General features: G+C 41.6%; 1 protein-coding gene across 1 annotated transcript; it reads left to right on the top strand.

Annotated features, from left to right (window-relative positions):
- The first annotated feature begins 586 nt into the window (after positions 1–586).
- LOC107396718 (phospholipid-transporting ATPase ID) lies at positions 587–15,907 on the top strand. The gene is made up of 28 exons (XM_015976548.3): positions 587–799; positions 1,547–1,630; positions 1,718–1,776; positions 1,889–2,002; positions 2,237–2,335; positions 2,424–2,485; positions 4,952–5,024; positions 5,097–5,167; positions 5,244–5,326; positions 6,562–6,720; positions 7,493–7,581; positions 7,687–7,880; positions 7,956–8,164; positions 8,236–8,279; positions 8,357–8,522; positions 8,611–8,799; positions 8,949–9,064; positions 9,157–9,321; positions 9,459–9,570; positions 9,747–9,852; positions 11,302–11,452; positions 11,545–11,728; positions 11,802–12,025; positions 12,303–12,386; positions 13,072–13,317; positions 13,667–13,805; positions 15,280–15,410; positions 15,488–15,907. The coding sequence occupies exons 2-28, from the start codon at positions 1,576–1,578 to the stop codon at positions 15,761–15,763; spliced, it is 3,600 nt and encodes a 1,199-aa protein (XP_015832034.3). The 5' UTR covers positions 587–799; positions 1,547–1,575; the 3' UTR covers positions 15,764–15,907.
- Positions 15,908–19,553: the final 3,646 nt, after the last annotated feature.

A 19,553-nucleotide genomic window follows, 5' to 3' on the forward strand; every position in this document is an offset into this window, starting at 1 on the left:
GCTCATCTGGATTCAGCCGAATATAATTTTTTACTGGTGTGTCTGTTTGTGTGTTAATGTTTTTAAACTGTTATGGAAATTTTGGGTCATTTTAATTATGTAAAGCACTTTGAGTATCACTTTGCTTGAAAAGCGCTTTATAAATACAATTTGATTGATTGAAAAGACGCTCCTGTCGTTTTTAAAGCCGTTCTTATTGAAGCCCAGGTATTAGACATAATTTCATTTCACTCAAGAAGTCCCAAAATTCAGGAAGAGACCAAATACAGTTTTATCCTTAAACAGCGTAACAACTTCTTGGTTCAAAAAACAGAAAGGAAACAAAATTTGAACAACGAATCCTAAAAAGTTATAATAAAGCAGCCTGAACCTGTGCTTCATTCAGACAGTAAGTTACAAACGTGATCGCCCATAATGCATCAGCAGTGTTGGCTCTCACTGGCCACAGCTCTTTACCTTTTATTGTTTTAGTCCACTGACTCACCATCTAGGTCCAAAGATCGCTGCAGTGTTTGCTCAAAACCTGAGCTGTTAGGTGCAGCAGGTTCTTCATGCATGAAACTGAAACCTCGTCTGAAAGGGGTTTCACTCACTCCTACTTTTTACCCGTTGATCACGCTGACTCCATTCAAAAATATTAACTCTGCTGCACAGATGTTTGATGATCCGTTTGATGCACTGATGCAGATTTGGATTCATGTTAACTGAGACAAATGCAAGAGGAAGGTGGCGACCGGCTGACACCTTCACCGTTTTGGACTCTGTGTGCAGGTTTTAACGGAAATCAGTTTTTCTCAAGGTAAGTGATTGGTTCTCTTTTAGTCTCTGGAGCCATTTTTGGGTCGTCCTTAGCTCTAAGACAAGTTTGGTTTAATGGTAATTGACCATGGAGGAAGTGGATGCAAACTGGTGACTATTTCACATTTAATGTTCACCCGATTAAACAAATTCTGTCCCAAGGGTTCAGAAGAGTTTATAGTTAGAAATGAAAGATCCAACACTCCAAAGGGTTGAGTAGGGAGTGGCTTTTTATAACTTCAGAGGCGAGATAATGATTAAAGAATTTAGCTAATTTTGTCTTGCATACAGAATGTCTAATGAAGTGTTTGCTATTCTGTTTTAGCAGCAACAATAATGAAGATTGAATATTGTCTGCCTTATCTTTGAACAGTTTTGTGAATGAGGAGTCTAACAAAAGAGATCCTGCTTCTTCCTGTTTTTGGAGAACGAACGACAGACACATTTTTTCTGCAACACTTGAAAAAATCAACAAAAAACATAGTGATGTTTTAGAGATTTTTAGTGACAAATGGATATTCGTTAGCAAAGATCAGAAACATTTCCTAAATTTAGCCAATTGAACTAATTAAAATGTATTAGATTTTTACAAGAAAGCTACATAATCACAGAAAAGGACCTGAGACACCCATCATTTACGGTTTTTGTCTTGATTTTTTAACACCAAGTAATACAAATTTGACTTTTTGAGTCACTAACTTTGGCGCGTGATGTCATATATGTTATTCATCAACGTGCACCTTGATAGGTGTGAAATGTGGAAGAACTGAGCTAAAGATGGGATTGTTGGTGTCGTACTTTGGCAACTTGTTTGGAAAGGAGAAAAAGCAAGGTGAGTTCTAACACGCCTAAACTAAAACGTATTTATTTGTGTTTCTTTAGTAAACCATATTTTCTTTGCTGTTTTTGAACTTCACAGAGGAGGAGAGACACCTGCGGGCCAATGACAGACCTTTCAACCTGTCTTATCAATATGCTGTAAGAGTCAAAACAAAGAAGCATTTCCATCATAATTCTCTAAATCTTTTAGCTACTTGTAGCCATGATTCACAATGTCTTAACGTCCACCTGCCCTATTCTCTGTCCTCAGAACAACTCCATCAAGACTTCCAAATACAATGTTTTCACCTTCCTGCCTCTTAACCTCTTTGAGCAGTTCAGAAGGCTCGCTAATGCTTACTTCCTCTTCCTTCTTCTTCTTCAGGTAATGGTTTTCTATGGCATATTGTTTCATTGTTAAGTGTAGTTTCTAAATAGCTGAATGTTTACTTCAATTAATCTGTGTTTTTATTCACATTTCTAATGAGCTTAGAGTGAAAAACTGACATTGACGAATGTATTTAAAGTAATATTAAGACAGACTTTTTAATTTTTTTGTGATTCACCCTGAAAAGCATGAATAATCCAGCAGATTATTATTGTGTTTGTGTGTTGACAGCTCATCCCACAAATCTCCTCCCTGTCCTGGTTCACCACAGCTGTACCTTTGGTTATGGTGCTGGCCATGACAGCTGTCAAAGACGCCAGTGATGACATAGTATGATTAAAACAATCTAATTCAATACAGTACGGAGTAACTAAATACCCAAAAGATGACTCAATGATGTCTTGTTTTTCCTGAGCAGAACAGACACAAATGCGACAGGCAGGTGAATAACCGTAAGGTGAACGTCCTCGTCGGTGGAGAGTGAGTCATTTGAAAACGATTAAAATCTTACAATGACTGTGGCTGTTGTACCAGAGAGCATTTATTATAAAATGGAGAAAAAATAGATAAAACAAGGGCATAATGTCAAGGTTGAATTTGACATGTAAAGAAAAAGTCTAATTATTATTACCAAAATTAAGTCAAATTGTCAAGAAAAAAAACACTGCTGAAGAAAACCGAAGGGACCAATCAGAAAAACATCCTGCAGGATATCCTTTTTAATGCGGAATGGTTGACGTGTTAGGAACAAAAATGATGCCACATATTTTTACAAAACTGAAAATGATGAAATCTAACAAGTTCCTAATTTCAGGACCTAAAGAAATTGAAACTGAAAATCTGATGCTTGTCTGTATGGTTAACAACATCAGAGCGTTCTCCTTTTGAGCTGACATTTGATGTCCTGGGGTATGTCCTCCCAGAAACCTGGACAGAGCATTGCTGAGCTTCTGAATAATCTGAGGAGCAACCTAGTGCCTTTGGACAGATGTATAGATGGTGTCCCAGAGATGTTCTATTAGATTTATGTCAGGACAGTGTGGGGGCCAGACAATGGTATCAGTTTCTTCATCCTCTGGGAACTGCCTACTCTGTCCACAAGAGGTCAGGGATTATCACGAGGAATCCAGGACCCACTTCACCAATGAAGGGTCTAACAATGGGCCTAGGGGTTTAATCCTGGTAAAGCAGTTAGGGTACTGTGGTCCATCTTGTACAGGTCTGTTTATCCTTCCATGATATACCTGCTGGCTGCTCAGACAAACTCTGACCCACCACCAAACTGATCAACCTGAACAATGTTTCAGGTAGAATAACAATCACTGTGGTTTCTCCAGACCCTTTCATGTCTGTCACATGAGCTAAATGTTTACAGCCTGTTTTCTCTAAAGAGCACAGGGCACCGGCACCAGTCCTGCCAAATCTCTGTTATTCCCTCGTGAATGTTAGACAAGCCCCGCTGTGCTGTGCAGTGAGCACAAGACCCACTAGGCAAGGCAGCTTCACTTACATAAAGTGAGTCGTGGCGGATGGCTGCTTATACTGAGCCAAGATACTCTGGAGGTTTCTTCCTGTTGAAAGGGAGTTTTCCTCTCCACTGTCGCTGCATGCTTGCTTGGTATGAGCATTGCTGTAAAGACACTGACACTAGTCAGTGACTTGATGCAACCTGCTGTGTTCCTTATATAGGAAACTTTTTACTGATTGGCTTAATGAACTGACCTGTATTGCAATGTTTGCTGGGTGAAGTGCCTTGAGACGACTCTTGTCAGGATTTGGTGCTGTATAAATAAACTGAATTGAATTTAATTGAATAGCACATTTTGTACACAGGCAATTCAATGAGCTTTCCAATAGCAAGAATAGCAAGAACATTAAAATCAACTGACAGAAAATGCTATTTAAAAATGAAAAAGAAACAAAGATAAAAGGTGAGCAGTTACGCCGAAAGTGCAGCATAAGAACATTTATTCAAAGGCTGATGAAAACATGAGGGTTTTCAAATGTGATTTCAAAGTTTCTAGAGTCTGGGTAAATTTGAGGAAATAGGGAAGCTGATTCCATCTGTGTGCAGCATAGGAGCCAAAAGCAGCATCATATTTTGGCTCTGACCCAGGGTTAGACCAGCTGACTTCTTCCTAAGGATCTCAGAGCTCTGAAGAAGATCCAACGTGTATTCTCATACTCCTCATTCACATGTATTGTGGCCCCATACCATTGAGTGATTTATAAACTAGTAGAAGTACTTTGAAATAGATTCTGTAGTTTACTGGTAACCAGTGTAGAGGTTTAAGAACAGGAGTGATGTGCTCGGTTCTCTTGGTTCTTGTTAAGACTCTAGCAGCAGCGTTCTGAATAAGCTGTCGTTGCCTCACCACTTTTTGGGGAAGACTAAATACCATTAGGGCCCTTCAGATCACCATAATTAAGTATTTTTCTAATGGTTAAATTTCTCTTAAATGTTTTGCTTTATTGTAGAAACTGGCAACTTTTCTCAACATTGCAAGTTTAAACTGGACATGTCCTCCTTTTTTCATTTTCTTTCACTTGGCATGAGGTCTTTGTCTTACTGTTGTAAGGACAGCAGTAGCTCAGGAGGTAGAGTGGGTTTTCCAGTAATCGGAAGGTTGCAGGTTTGATCCCTGAGTCCCACCAGAGAATGCTGCTGTTGTGTCCTTGGGCAAGACACTTAACCCACCTTATCTGTTGGTTGTGATTGGAGGGACTGGTAGCGCCTATGTTCGGCAGGCCTTGCTTGCATCAGTGTGCCCCAGGGCAGCTGTGGCTACATTGTAGCCCATCCCCACCAGTGTGTGAATGGCAAGATAACTGATTGTGTTGTAAAGCACTGAGGGGGGTTGTAGAACTCCAAGAAGGTGCTATACAAAATACAGGCCATTTACCATTAAAATGAACAATGCTTTTTGTTTTGTTTTGTTTTTACAGGCTAAAAAATGAAAAATGGATGAATGTTGAGGTTGGAGACATCGTCAAACTGGAGAGTAATCACTTTGTCACAGTAAGTTTGGACTTCTCAGAGTAAAGACAAAGTAAAAAAAAAGTGTAACTGGAGTCATGTTTACTGTCTCAGGCAGACCTCCTGCTGTTGTCCAGCAGTGAGCCTCTCAATCTGGTCTACGTGGAGACGGCAGAGTTGGATGGGTAACTGTGTGATACATGACTTTATGCACTGGTCATTAGGTCTCCCTTCACTTAGAACCCTTTTTACCTCCCCCAGGGAAACCAATCTGAAAGTGAAACAGGCCCTGACTGTAACTGGTGAGATGGGAGACAACATTGGAACTCTTTCTTCCTTCAGAGGTGAGAAACTCATTTTTTGTAGCCTGGTCTGTTATTTTCTCCAAGAATAGTGAAAACAAACTCATGCAATTTAAATCAAGACTTGAGTTTATACAATAAAACTTCTGGCACCGTGACATTAACCCAATGCAAACCTTTAAGGTAAGCAACTCAATACCAATGCAGAATAAACAGGTGTGTAAAACAAAGAAGACAGGTTGCAAATGGTGGAAAAAGTACAGTTGAATTTTATCCTAAAATGATAAGACAGCAATAAAATCGAGGCGAACTTGGCTTTTCCAAATTAGTCCATAATCAACCTTCAGTCTGAGTCCAGGTCATATGGACAGTAACCCTAAGCCAGGACACCCACCAGCTCCTCTGGTGTGATCCATGGTACTCCCAGACTAATTTAATAATCTAATCTAATAATATATTCTCCAAAGTGTTATGAGTTGGCCCTCACCGTTATAGCATGCCTGAAACTCCTCCCTCCATGAGGCAACCAGTCCAGGAACCATCCTTGCCGCTCCATACAGGACCTGTACACCTCCTCTCCCATCCAGCAGAAGGCTCCGATCCATTTAAACAAGAACCTCTCGCTACAAAAACAATTCTTCCCCTCTGTTGTTGGACTCATGAACAACAATCCTCGGCTGCCCACTCCAGTCGCTTGGTTCCAGTCACATGACCCTGTGTTGTGTTTGCACCTGAACTGATCTGCTCTGATTAGTACCTACACAGTAGCCATTATTATTTTATCATGATAATAGTCTAATAGTCTATTTGCTTATCTTTATTTATTTATTGATGTTTTGCACCAAGTACCAGAACAATTTCCTAATGTTGTGATTCTTGCACACATGAAAATAAACCCATTCTGATCCTGATCCTAACCACACACCCAAACCCAGCTGGCTCCAGTCAGCATAGAGGAGCTCCTTGTCTCCCCATGCATAAACCTATATAGACAGCAGGGTAAAATTATACTATATATGATTAATGTCGATCACATGCATCTGTCATTGGGCTAATACACAGAAACATGCCAACATAAACAAACAAATAAGTTTACAGTAATTATTGTAAACATATGAACAAAAGAAATGTAAATAGAAAAAGTGGAACAAAATGGGCAAAAATGTCAACCGTAATAAACACGTTGTTTACAAATACATACTTACAAAATCAAAGGATCTATTTTTAACACATCTTTTTTTACCCTAGACGTGTTAACGTGTTGCTGACGTTCTCAGGTGAAGTTCGGTGCGAGCCGCCCAACAACCGTTTAGACAAGTTCAAAGGAACCCTGACTATGAATGGACGAAACTACGGTCTGGACAACGACAAAGTGCTGCTCAGAGGGTGCACTCTGAGGAACACAGAGTGGTGCTTCGGCCTGGTCCTCTTTGGAGGTAAAAGTCTACCTTAATAATAATAATTAATATTCTGTCCTGACACTTTAAACCTAGAAGCAGCATTTGATGTTCTCCTGCGGTTTACTAGTCGTGTCTGCTTTGGCCCAGCAGAGGGCTCTTGTGCTACACAGTTAGCGTCGCAAGACACCTTTTGCTCTGGAAGACAGTAACATAACTATAATACCTCCAGCATTTATCTACAGTGTATGTATAAATTACTGTGAAATAATGGAAAATCTTGATATCTTGTTCTGGAAGTGCCGACTTTGCAAAAGATTTAAGTATCCTGATATTCACCTTTCTGCAGTAGTAATGCATTGGTAAAAGTATATATTTGTTTGTTTAAAGCGCTATTCCTTCTGTATTTCAAAGCTTATCTAAAATGGTAAATGGCCTGTATTTGATATAGCGCCTTCTATAGTCCTGGAACCCCGCAAGATGCTTTACAACACAGTCATTCATCCATTCACACCCTGGTGGTGATGAGCTACCTTGTAGCCACAGCTGCCCTGGGGCACACTGACAGAGGCGAGTCTTCCGTACACTGGCACCACTGGTCCCTCCGACCACCACCAGCAGGCAAGAAGAATTAAGTGTCTTGCTCAAGGACACGACAGCGACAGACTGAGTGGGGCTTAAACCTGCAACCTTCCGATTGCGGGGAGAGCACTTGGCTCCTGAGCCACCTGAAAGAAAGAAACCTGAAATACTAAAATCTGCATTCAACAGATGCTGCATTTTTTTAAAGCATGATATTGAATCTTTTCAGGCCCTGACACAAAGCTCATGCAGAACAGTGGAAAGACAGTTTTTAAACGGACCAGCATTGATCACCTGATGAATGTCCTGGTGTTGTGTGTAAGTTGATGCACAAGCACAACAGTGGAAGCTCTCATGGACAACTATTACAGTCCATTGATATCTTTTGTCTGAGTAGTTATGGGGATTTGTGTGTTTTATTAGATCTTTGGCTTCCTGGTGGCCATGTGCTTCATTCTGGCCGTCGGTAACGCCATTTGGGAGGTGAAGGAAGGATCTGTGTTCACCGTGTTCCTTCCCCGAGAACCGGGCGTCAATGCCGCTCTGTCGTCCTTTCTCTCCTTCTGGTCCTACGTCATCGTCCTCAACACGGTGGTGCCCATTTCTCTCTATGTCAGGTACAATTTCTGCACAGAAAGTTAATATTCATTGTAAAGACGTGAGCCTGACACTAACATCTGGTTGAAAATCAGTGTTGAGATTATCCGCCTTGGGAACAGCTTCTACATAGACTGGGACAGGAAGATGTATCACCCAAAGAGTGACACCCCTGCACAGGCGAGGACCACCACCCTCAATGAGGAGCTGGGTCAGATTAAATACATCTTCAGTGATAAAACTGGGACCCTGACGCAAAACATCATGACCTTCAACAAGTGCTCCATTCATGGAAAGAACTACGGTAGGAATATGTACTTAAATAATAAAAGTATATAGTTAGACACTCCAATAACTGTTATTCCTTTTGTTTAGGTGAGCTCTTTGACTTTTCTGGACAAAGAGTTGAGATAACAGAGGTGAGATGCAAAACCAGCATCACTGTTTATTGTTTAATTTCGTCTAAATCCTCTTTCTCACCATTTTTTTAAATTAGAAAACCGAGCGAGTGGACTTCTCCTGGAACCAGTTGGCAGATCCAAAGTTCGTCTTCCATGATTACAGTCTGGTTGAAACGGTAAAGGAGGGAAACCCAGAGGCTCAGGCCTTCTTCCGCCTGCTGGCTCTGTGTCACACCGTCATGCCTGAGGAGAAGAAAGAGGGTGATGCTTTAGATTTCTGCCCAGTTGTGGCTTCATATATGTAAAAGCCCTCACTGACCCCGCCTGTTGTCCTGATTCCACCTGGTAGGGGAGCTCAACTATCAGGCCCAGTCACCTGATGAGGGCGCTCTGGTGACCGCAGCCAGAAACTTTGGATTTGTGTTCCGCTCTCGAACACCAGAGAGCATCAGCATCATGGAGATGGGCATGAAGGTCACGTATGAGCTTCTGGCTGTTCTGGACTTCAACAATGTGCGTAAAAGGATGTCAGTAATAGGTGAGAGGAAACACTCAGGTGCTTGTAATCATGTTGTAATGCACGTTTGTGTTTTTATCTTTATTTGAGACAACAATGTAGAATGCTGGAAACAGAAGCCAGAACATCGCCTAGATTCAGGGTAAAACTATAAAAACTGTGATTTCCAGTGCGAAGCCCTGAAGGCAAGATGAGCCTGTACTGTAAAGGAGCCGACACCATCATCTATGAGAGATTACACCCCTCCTGTAGCAAACTGATGGAGGTCACCACTGGACACCTGAATGTAAGACATGCAGCTGGGACTTTTATGACCATTGCTGGAGAATTTGGTCTGGACTTTGTTTGTGACTGCTTTGAATCGTCCAACCCAAACAGGAGTATGCTGGCGACGGCCTCAGGACTCTTGTTCTGGCCTACAAGGACTTGGAGGAGAGCTACATGGAAGGGTGGAGACAGCGCCACCATGAGGCCAGCACGGCTTTGGAGGGACGAGAGGAGAGACTGGATGAACTTTATGAAGAGATCGAGAAAGACATGATTGTTGGTTTATCTTCTGAAAACATTTGTTTCCTAAAACAATCAGATATAAATCCTGAACTGTTTCATCTAAAGAAAAATAAAGAAATCCTGTCTGAACGCCTAATCGCTTTAATCCACCTGAATTCTCTGGTTTCCAGCTGCTGGGAGCGACGGCTGTGGAGGACAAGTTGCAAGACGGTGTCCCACAAACCATCGAGCAACTGGCTAAAGCCGACATCAAAATCTGGGTCCTGACTGGAGATAAACAAGGCTGGTGTCCCAATAACATCAAACAGTGATGCTCTGATTTAAATAGTGTTTATGTGTCAGTAAGTTCTGGTGATGAGGCTCAAATGGGTCAGAGAATGATGTCTTTTGTGACTTTAAGGCCAGATTTGATGAAGCCGACCTACTTTTGATACCAAAGTGTTTTTGTTCTGAAACAGAAACGGCAGAAAACATCGGCTACTCCTGCAACATGTTAAGAGAAGAGATGAAGGAGGTTTTTATTGTTGCTGCAAACACAGCAGAAGGAGTCAAAGAGGAGCTGCAGTAAGTCACTAATTGTTAGTACCGTAATTTCCAGACTATAGAGCGCACCTCAATATCAGCCGCACCAACAAAAGAAAGGTTTTCTACACACACGCCACACTCAGATACAAGCCGCGGCGCAGCAGCCACATGTATGGCCATGACATAAGATAATTAGACAGAAAGACGTTACACGGAGGTTTTTCGTTGTTGTTTTAATTCAACAAAACAAATTTTAAACACGGGTGAACGTGCCTGCAAGTTTAGAAAAGAAAACAGCACTGATAGCATTCATATTTCTGGATGGTTATAAAATTAAAAACAGAACTGACGTTATTACCGGTAATTTGCAAGTTTAGAAGAAAAGAACAGCGCTGACGCAGCATTAATAAGCCCTGGATGATTAGAAAATAAAAACTGCACACAAAACATGCCTGGTTAGTAAATAAAACACACTTGCCTACCAGAAGAAGTCATTCGCTCTCATCTTCCTCTCGCACACTAAAGCCATTAAAGTCCTCCTCTTCAGTGTCGGAGCTGGACAGCCTCAGAAGAGCTTCGTCACATACCTTTTCTGTGGCGATGTCAGTGTCGCTGTCCGTGTTGCTGTCATCATCCCCGGGTGAAGCTGGCTTGAATGAGTTCTACCCACTGCCGTCTCCAGCACCGAACCATGGATTCATTCATGCCAAACTTACATGCAGCCATGGACGTAATTTTGGGGGGGGACAGGGGGGACATGTCCCCCCCACTTTTTCCAAAGTCAAGTTTTGACCCCTGCACTTTTTACCATCCAAAAACAATATTACACTATATTAAATTGACACTGGTTGAGCTCTAGGACCAAGCGGAAAACAACAGTTTGTGTTGAAGCCTGTTTTCCATTAGAACATACTGTAAAGATACCCCCCCCCCCCGTGTCCCCCCCACTTCTTAAGTGAAAATTACGTCCTTGCATGCAGCAGCACTGTTTCCCTCCTTCACTGCCAGATCGATGGCCTTCAACTTAAATGCGGCAACATATGAACTCATACGTGTAGTTACCATGATGAGGGGGTATGGATTTGAAAAAAAATTCTTTGTCGTGCCGGCTGCTTGCATGTGCTAAATTAAAATTAGCACGTTCTTCGATTTCCACTTTTGACTTCCACCTGTTTCACTTTCTGCTAAAGCGCCCCCTGCAGGTGAAGGAAAGTCTTCAGTAAAGCCGCACCTCATTATAAGCCACATGGTTCAAAGCATGGGGAAAAAGTAGTGGCTTATAGTCCGGAAAATACGGTAATAGTAGAATATGAGATGTTCAAATCTTTTTTATAGTTTGTATGTATAAAACTGAAGAAAGGCTATAATAAACTGTATGCATTCTTATTTCAATGCACATTTTGCAGAAACCATCTTGCTAAATAAATAAGCAGTTTTGCCCAAACATGTCCGTCTGAACTTTGTCTCTTTATATTTTCTTGTTTTTAGGAATGCAAGAAGAAAAATGTGTCCAGCAGCAGCGGAAGATCCATCAGTGATTAAAGCTCGAGCTGGTCTGTTTTGGCTCAAGATGACAGAAACGGTGGAAGATGAGAAAGTGGACGATGAATACGGTCTGATTATAAATGGACACAGCTTGGTGAGATGTTGTTTGTATCTTTTTAAAATCTTTAATCGTCTGAGAGGGTTCTATTACAGTCTTTAAGGTTTGTGTTTCCCTTCCGTCTTCAGGCCTTTGCCCTGGAGAAGGACCTGGAGCTGGAGCTGCTGAGGACAGCATGTATGTGTAAAACTGTGATCTGCTGCAGGGTCACCCCTCTGCAAAAAGCCCAGGTGGTAGAGCTGGTCAAGAAATACAAGCAGTCAGTAACACTCGCCATCGGGGATGGAGCCAATGACGTCAGCATGATTAAGGGTGAGATCCTTCACAGAGCTGTGCATATCCTTGTTAGTGATTTGAAGTAAAACCTTTGCTCCGTGTCTTTTAGCTGCTCATATTGGTGTAGGAATCAGTGGTCAGGAGGGGATGCAGGCGGTTCTCTCCAGCGACTTCTCCTTTGCTCAGTTCCGTTATCTCCAGCGCCTCCTGCTGGTGCACGGCCGCTGGTCCTACCTTCGCATGTGCAAATTTCTGCGATACTTTTTTTACAAGAACTTCACCTTCACCTTTTTGCACTTCTGGTACGCCTTCTTTTGTGGCTTTTCCGCACAAGTAAGTCACCCACAGACTTTGTGTTTTATCAGTTGTGTATTTTCGTCTTGTTGTCGTTTGTTTGGAAGATTTTGCAGCTTTGTTTTACATTCAGGTTAGCTTTGCAGTCAGGGTCTTTGTTTTGTGGTGCTGTTGTAATCTGTTGAGCGGATTCACTTTGAGTGATTAAAGGATGTGAGCATGTCATCCTTACCTTCCTCCACAAAACAATGTTTCTAAACTTTTGACAGTACTAGACAGACCAAAACTGAGTTCTTAAATGTTGTTGTTTTTTTAGACGGTGTATGACGAGTGGTTCATCACTTTATACAACTTGATGTACACAGCTCTTCCCATCCTCAGCCTGTGCCTCTTTGACCAGGTACGTCCTCGAAATAAACACAAGTACCATCCTGAAAACTTTCTGAAAATTAAAAACATGTTTTAATTTAAACATTGAATGTCCATATCAAGCAAAAAAGGCCATTGTGTCCTTTTATCTCATTTTTATCCAATTAAAACAATATAGTTTTATTTAATGTATGGTAGTATCATTGTAATGCAGTACTGGCACCAAGACTGTGGAACAAACTAGCACTAGATATCAGACAACCATCAGCTGTCTGGAGCTTTAAACCGACTCAGAATTTTAGATCTTTTTAACTTCTCGGTTGTTTTACTTGTCTTATTTAGCTCTTTATTGCCATTTTTTGGGTTTTTATCTGTTGCAATGTCATATTGTTTTTATGAGTTGTGTCACATTTTGTTTTATTGTTTTTATTGCTTTTTATGTGTCACATGACCTTTTCTTATAGCACGGTCTTTTGTTTATCCCAATATGATTTTATCTTGCGCTACACCTCGGGCAGCCTTGACTGGTGGCAGTAAGGTGCTTTATAAATAAATAAATGAATGAAATAGTTATAAAGTAACAATGTCTAACGCTTTATTCTTTCAATTTTCTACTTTAGTTGTGTTTTTATTTCTCATGTAGACCAGCACCTGCAGGTCAAAGGGTTAACATTTTAGGACTGTTGATTGACAGATGACGTTTTTGTTTTCTGTAGGATGTAAACGACCGCTGGAGCTTCCAGTACCCTCAGCTCTACTCCCCCGGCCAGCTGAACATGTATTTCAGTAAAAAAGCCTTTGTGCGCTGCATGATGCACAGCTGTTACAGCTCCCTAATCCTCTTCTTTATCCCGTGGGCTGCCATGCACGACACAGTCAGGGATGACGGCAGAGACATAGCAGATTATCAGTCTTTTGCTTTATTGGCACAGACCTGCCTGCTTGTAGTGGTGAGCGTCCAGGTGAGGGGCCGGCTTTTTCACAAAACTTTAAAACATAAAGATGATGAAAAATGCAATTGCCCACATTAGTGACAATAAATTACATAAATGTTACCGTACTGACGCATGACTAGAAATACTTAATGAAAAGCCACATTTCATATTTGAATACAATATTTAATGATTGCTTGATTATTTCTTTTATGTAACAAAGCTTCTTGGTAATAAATCTAAAGGATTGTGCTTCATTGGAGTGATCCACACAGCCAAATGTGTGGGCAGTGCCCCTCATAAATGTACCAAACAGCTCTGAAATGTTTGTGCTACGTTTATACCATGTATTGTTTTAACTCCGTGTTTAATATTCCAGCTGTGTCTCGACACATATTACTGGACAACAGTCAACCAGTTCTTTGTGTGGGGCAGCCTGGCTGCCTACTTTGCTGTGACATTCACCATGTACAGCAATGGCATGTTTCTCATCTTCACCTCTGCTTTCCCCTTCATTGGTGAGTAGAGCCACCATGTTTTAACTGTTGCAGGAAAAATGCCTGCAGCCCTCCAACAAACACATTTTGAACATATATATGTTGAAAAAGCAGTTTGAGATGTTTTTCTTTCTTTTTGTTCTGTACCCTGGTGTTACTTCAACGAAATCTAAATGTAATTTTTACTTTATTTATACTGGGCCAGTGTGCATCAGTAATCAGTGGAGCTCATTGATGCTGGTATATATTTTGTTAAAACAATCATCTCGTCTTCTTCCGCCTATCCGTCTGGGTCGCGGGGGCAGCATCCCTACTAGGGAGTCCCAGACCATCCTCTCCTTGGCCTCCTCCAACAGCTCCTCCGGCAGGACCCCAAGGCGTTCCTGGGCCAGATTGGAGAAATTTCTCCAACGTGTCCTGGGTCGACCAGGGGGCCTCCTGCTGGCAGGACATGCCTGAAACACCTCCCTGGGGAGGCGTCCAGGAGGCATGCTAACAAGATGCCCAAACCACCTAAACTGACTCCTCTCGATATGGAGGAGCAGCGGCTCTACTACGAGTCTCTCCCGAATGTTCGAGGTCCTCGCCCTATCCCTAAGGCTGAGCCCCGCCACCCCGCGGAGAAACCTAATTTCGGCCGCTTGTGTCTGTGATCTTGTTCTATTGGTCATTACCCAAATCTCATGACCATAGGTGAGGACTGGGTGGTAGATCGACTGGTAAATCAAGAGCCTTGCATCAATTCAGACACTGCCCCAATCCGCCTGTCGATCTCCCACTCCCTCCTTCCCTCACTCATGAACAAGACCCCAAAATACTTGAACTCTTCCACTTGAGGCAGGACCTCTCTCCTGACCCGAAGTTGGCAAGCCACCCTTTTCCGGTCGAGAACCTAGGTCTCAGATTTGGATGTGCTGATCCTCATCCCAGCTTCTTCACACTCGGCTGCGAAGCTCCCCAGCAAGAGCTGTAGGTCAGAGCCTAATTAGCTCATTCACTGTCAGGAGGACCACATCATCCGCATAATGTAGAGAAAAGATTCTCCTGCCACCAAACTCCACACCCTCAACACCACGGCTGTGCTTAGAAATCCTGTCCATAAACGTTATGAACAGCACCGGTGACAAAGGCAGCCCTGGTGGAGCCAACCCTCACTGGGAACAGGTCCGACTGACTGCCGGCTACATATACATATATATATATATATATATATATATATATATATATATATATATATATATATATATATATATATATATATATATATATATATATATATATACATATACATATATACATATATATATATTTTATAGTTTAAGATAAAAGGGGTAAATGAACACTATAAGCTTTGCTTCTGCCTACACCCGTTTGGATATATAGGTCAGCTGGATTCAGTTAACTTATGTGCCAAAGAAATTCATTCATTCATGTGAAGTATTTCAGTGAATACCCTTTGAAGGGTCTGATATTTTTTTCTCTATTTTTATTTCAGGCACAGCGAGGAATTCTTTAATCCAGCCAAATGTGTGGCTGACCATTTTACTGACTTCTCTGCTTTGCACTCTGCCCGTCGTGGCTCTGCGTTTCATTCTCATCCAGATCCACCCAACTGTCAACGACAAGGTGATTAAAACACGAGTCTGTAAGACACTGCTACATATAAAAATTCCTTACTCTGTTTCCATACATGTCCTTTATAGGTGAGATATAAAGTGCAGAAGGAGGTGCTACCAGCACCTGCACCCCGCCGTCCACCTGCCAGGCGCATCAGCACCCGCCGCTCGGGCTATGCCTTCTCCCACTCCCAGGGTTATGGTGATCTGGTGACCTCTAAATGGTTCCTGCTCAAGCGGCCTCTTAAGGGTCGGGCAATGCTGTTTGGTCAAACAGACTCCACTTTGGCTGAAAATAAACCCCAACACTACCGCAGCATAACTGAGGGGTCACAGAGCTCAGGGTTAGGAGGGGGACACTAACTCAAATACTGTTTTTATCACATCTAAAGAGCGAGTTTCTAAATCAAGAGATTGTGTGTTAGCTAGTGTTTAGGCAAACATTCAAGCAAAAAGGACTTTCAGGCACCTACATGAAACCAGATCTGTTTGATTAGTCCCCCAAATATTTTGGAAAAGTAAGTTTCTGATTGGGATTTGAGTTTTTTTTTTTTTTTTACTTCTATCTGCTCATGTCACAAACAAAAGCCCTTGTCTAAATCATCCAAAGCTAATGCTAAAGCTCGTTTAAACAAGAGCCGTTCCTGAGCTGATGCCATCTTTGTAGTTTGTCTTCATCATAGCTCTGGAGCTAAGCCCGCCGAACATCTCTCCACAAAGGCAGTGCTGTGATTGGCCCGCTCTAAAACTTCAGTCCAATAGTAGACCTGCTGAGGCTACAATGGAGCGTGTCCAGACCTGCAGAGCAAAATATTTTGCTACTGCGACGGTTTGTCTAGAGTTCTTGGCTAGCAGAGACCTTGAGATGATAAAACTCTTTGTTGGGAAACGTGGTCAAATACTGGATTATGGTTTGAGCTAAAAAAAACTAAACAAGTTTATTTTGTTTTCTGAGCAATTTTGTAATCCAAATTCCTTGTAAGCTTTTGTTGTTTCTTAATATTTTTCTCTAAAATTGAAATAATTTAAAAGTAAAACTTGCCATTGTGAAGCGAATAGATTTATGTATTCTTCAACCTTTGAAGATAAATAAAATCCTGTCCATAAATAAAAATAATGATAAAACCAGTATTTTTTTAAATAAAAAAAATACTGGTTTTATGCCATTGCAAGACTTCTGCTGTTTGTTTGTTTTTTTGCTATATTTTGACAAAAATTTTGAACATTTTTACATTATTATCTTTTGTGCTGTTTTATGTCTGTTGTTTACCTCATATCTTACAGCTCTTAAAAGAGAAGATGTTTTTATATCAGTTCACATTATTATAATGGAGTTTGTTTTGTAGTTGTGCTGTTGTTTCTCTTAAAAATCTCAGCCTTTTTGCTCTCTGTACTGATGTCTGTCTCTTCAGGGCGGGCTTGAGAAAAAGATTTTTGCTGATGAAATGATTAAATGAAACACTGATTAATCTAAAAGCATTTTAACTGTCTTTGATTCTTTCTTCTCTCACACTGGGACTCCCTCTATTACACTCACCTCTGTTAACACACGCTGAGGCAATGCCATCTTAGAGTTGTTCAGAACTGCATTCAGCCCACATCTGCAGTGTCCTCTGAGGCAGAGTTATGACCTCACAGATGGAGGCTGTCCAAGTCTGGCACTGGTCCAGAAGGGCTTTCATTTTACTCTCCTTCACAAGAACAGGTGGCGTAGATCACACGTCATGGCTTTGTGCACACACACATAATTAGGGAACACTGCAAGACCTAAGCTGATGCTTGAACTTTGATTTTTTTAGAGCCTGCTTTTATTCTAACAAGTAAATAGAAAAGTAATTCACATTAATTCCACATACATGATTAGAAATTCATATTGATGATCAGCTATTTAACCCCAAAGTAGGACTGTGACAGATTTCTTTAACCTCCACCCATTGCTCCTTCCTTTATAACCATGCAGCACGTCCAGCAGGCTGGACTGAAGGTCAGAGCGTGATCACACAGGCTAGAATAGGAATGTGGTATAAATAGCCTACATGTGTGGCACACTCCTAACTACGGCAGAGCATTATGATCGTAACCTGATAATTTTCTAGAATAAAACAGCTTCTGGGTAGTGTTTCAGTTTTTTTTTTATTAACTGATAAATGGAAATCAAGAAGATGTGACAGCAATGCAGTCTACTCCTAACTCCCTTAATGCACTTAGACATTTGTTGTGACAGAAATAAATGCAAAATACTTCTTTAGAACAAATAAGTATAGCAGGAATCAGCTAAAGTCAAACTGCATGCTTGGAAGCTGCAAACACACAGTCGAAATGAACAGTCGCCCACAGATACAGGCTCTCTGACTGATGGTATCACACAGTCTGTGTGGGTCAAAGGTCAAATGGAAAGTCTGGTCTCACTTGCTGTAAGGAGAAACAGCAGGCTCGTCTTCAGGAGGAAGAGAATTTCACACATAGCAGTCCAAGTTGGACCTCACAGGAAACCGTGCACTACTCACTCAGAGGGATCCAGGCTACACTGAATGAAGCCATAAAATTAGTACACAAGACTTTCCTAAAGGGGAAAAATGGCTCATTTATTTAAATGCTTTCTATTATTGTTTTCTGCTTGAAACACTTAGAAGAAAAAAACTCATCAGCTTTATTTATAACTGATAATTTCCAAACAGGGGTGGCACAGTGGTTAGAGCTGTTGCCTTGCAGCAAGAAGGTCCTGGGTTTGCTTCCCAGCCTGGGATCTTTCTGCATGGAGTTTGCATGTTCTCCCTGTGCATGTGTGGGTTCTCTCCGGGTACTCCGGCTTCCTCCCACAGTCCAAAAACATGACTGTTAGGTTGATTGGTCTATCTGAATTGTCCTTAGGTGTGAGTGTGATTGTTTGTCCTGTGTGTGTCTGTGTTGCCCTGCGATGGACTGGCTCTCTGTCCAGGTTGTACCCCGCCTGATTGCCCATTGACCGCTGGAGATAGGCACCAGCCCCCCCGCGACCCTGCGTGGACAGAGCGGGTTCAGACAATGGATGGATGAATGGATGAACTTCCAAACAGAAATTATGCTTTCTTAGTGGAACTTTAATGTTGCTGCTTAGATGACAAGGATTCTGGTAATTCAATAGATGTTATATTGGCACTAACTAAAAAACAGGGTAGGCCTAGCAACAGAGCTGCAATGAAGACAAACTACAAAGATGGCATCGGCTCAGGAATGGTGCCCTTTTGAAACTGCCTTGGTATCAACTCTGGACTATTTAGATGTGTGCTTTTCTTTCAGTCATGAGGTGATATAGATACACTGATCCTTTATTTCTTCAGACTGCCCCGTTGACTGATTTCTGTTGCGATTGACACATCACAAGGTTTGTTGCTCTGATCAGTCCTAGTGCTGTCCAACAGCATGCGGGGACAGTTTCAAAGACAACTGTGGACTCCTTGACCGAGCTTTGGGTGGTGGCCAGAATATACATGTACATATTCAGGGAGCTTAAGTCTCTCCATCTACTTCCGAACCACGGGTCTCCACAACTGCCCAAAAAAATAAATGGAAGTCTATGGGAGGATAAAAGTTATATTCTGATCCTGTTTGACATGTGCCATGGATTTAATATGATTTTCATGCACTTTAAAGACACATTTTGATGCCAAGAAAGCGCCTGATTTTGACAGCTGACATATAAGACCACAAACACTCGTCTCACCAAACTGACGTCACTGAACCAGACACGGAGAAGAGAAGATTAGAGCATTAAACGTGGAGAAAACCACTATAAATCTGGCCATGTGGTAGTAGCTATACCCTGGGGAGAAGAACTTCTGCTGTGACGTCATACATCTGGCATCTGATTTGTAGTAATTTTAATTATGAATTTTAGCAATCTAATGAATCACAAATTACATGACAGACAGTCGAAACACACAAGTACTTTCATTTAAATTGAAGAACAACATATGTGAGATTGGGGGCGTAAGGCAAAACGGATTAGAAAATAGCTTCAATAGACCTATTGATACACATTCATTTTTCTTTGTTCCGAAAACTCACGAGTCTATCGGAAGGGGAGGAGATTTAGGCGTATGGCTTGCAAGGCTAAGTGAAAGGCATTCTCAATCCATTGGATTAACATCCTGGTATTAAACACTCCAGAACT

The sequence above is a fragment of the Nothobranchius furzeri genome, chromosome 6 (genome assembly GCF_043380555.1).
Source record: "Nothobranchius furzeri strain GRZ-AD chromosome 6, NfurGRZ-RIMD1, whole genome shotgun sequence".
Classification (NCBI taxonomy): Eukaryota; Metazoa; Chordata; class Actinopteri; order Cyprinodontiformes; family Nothobranchiidae; genus Nothobranchius; species Nothobranchius furzeri.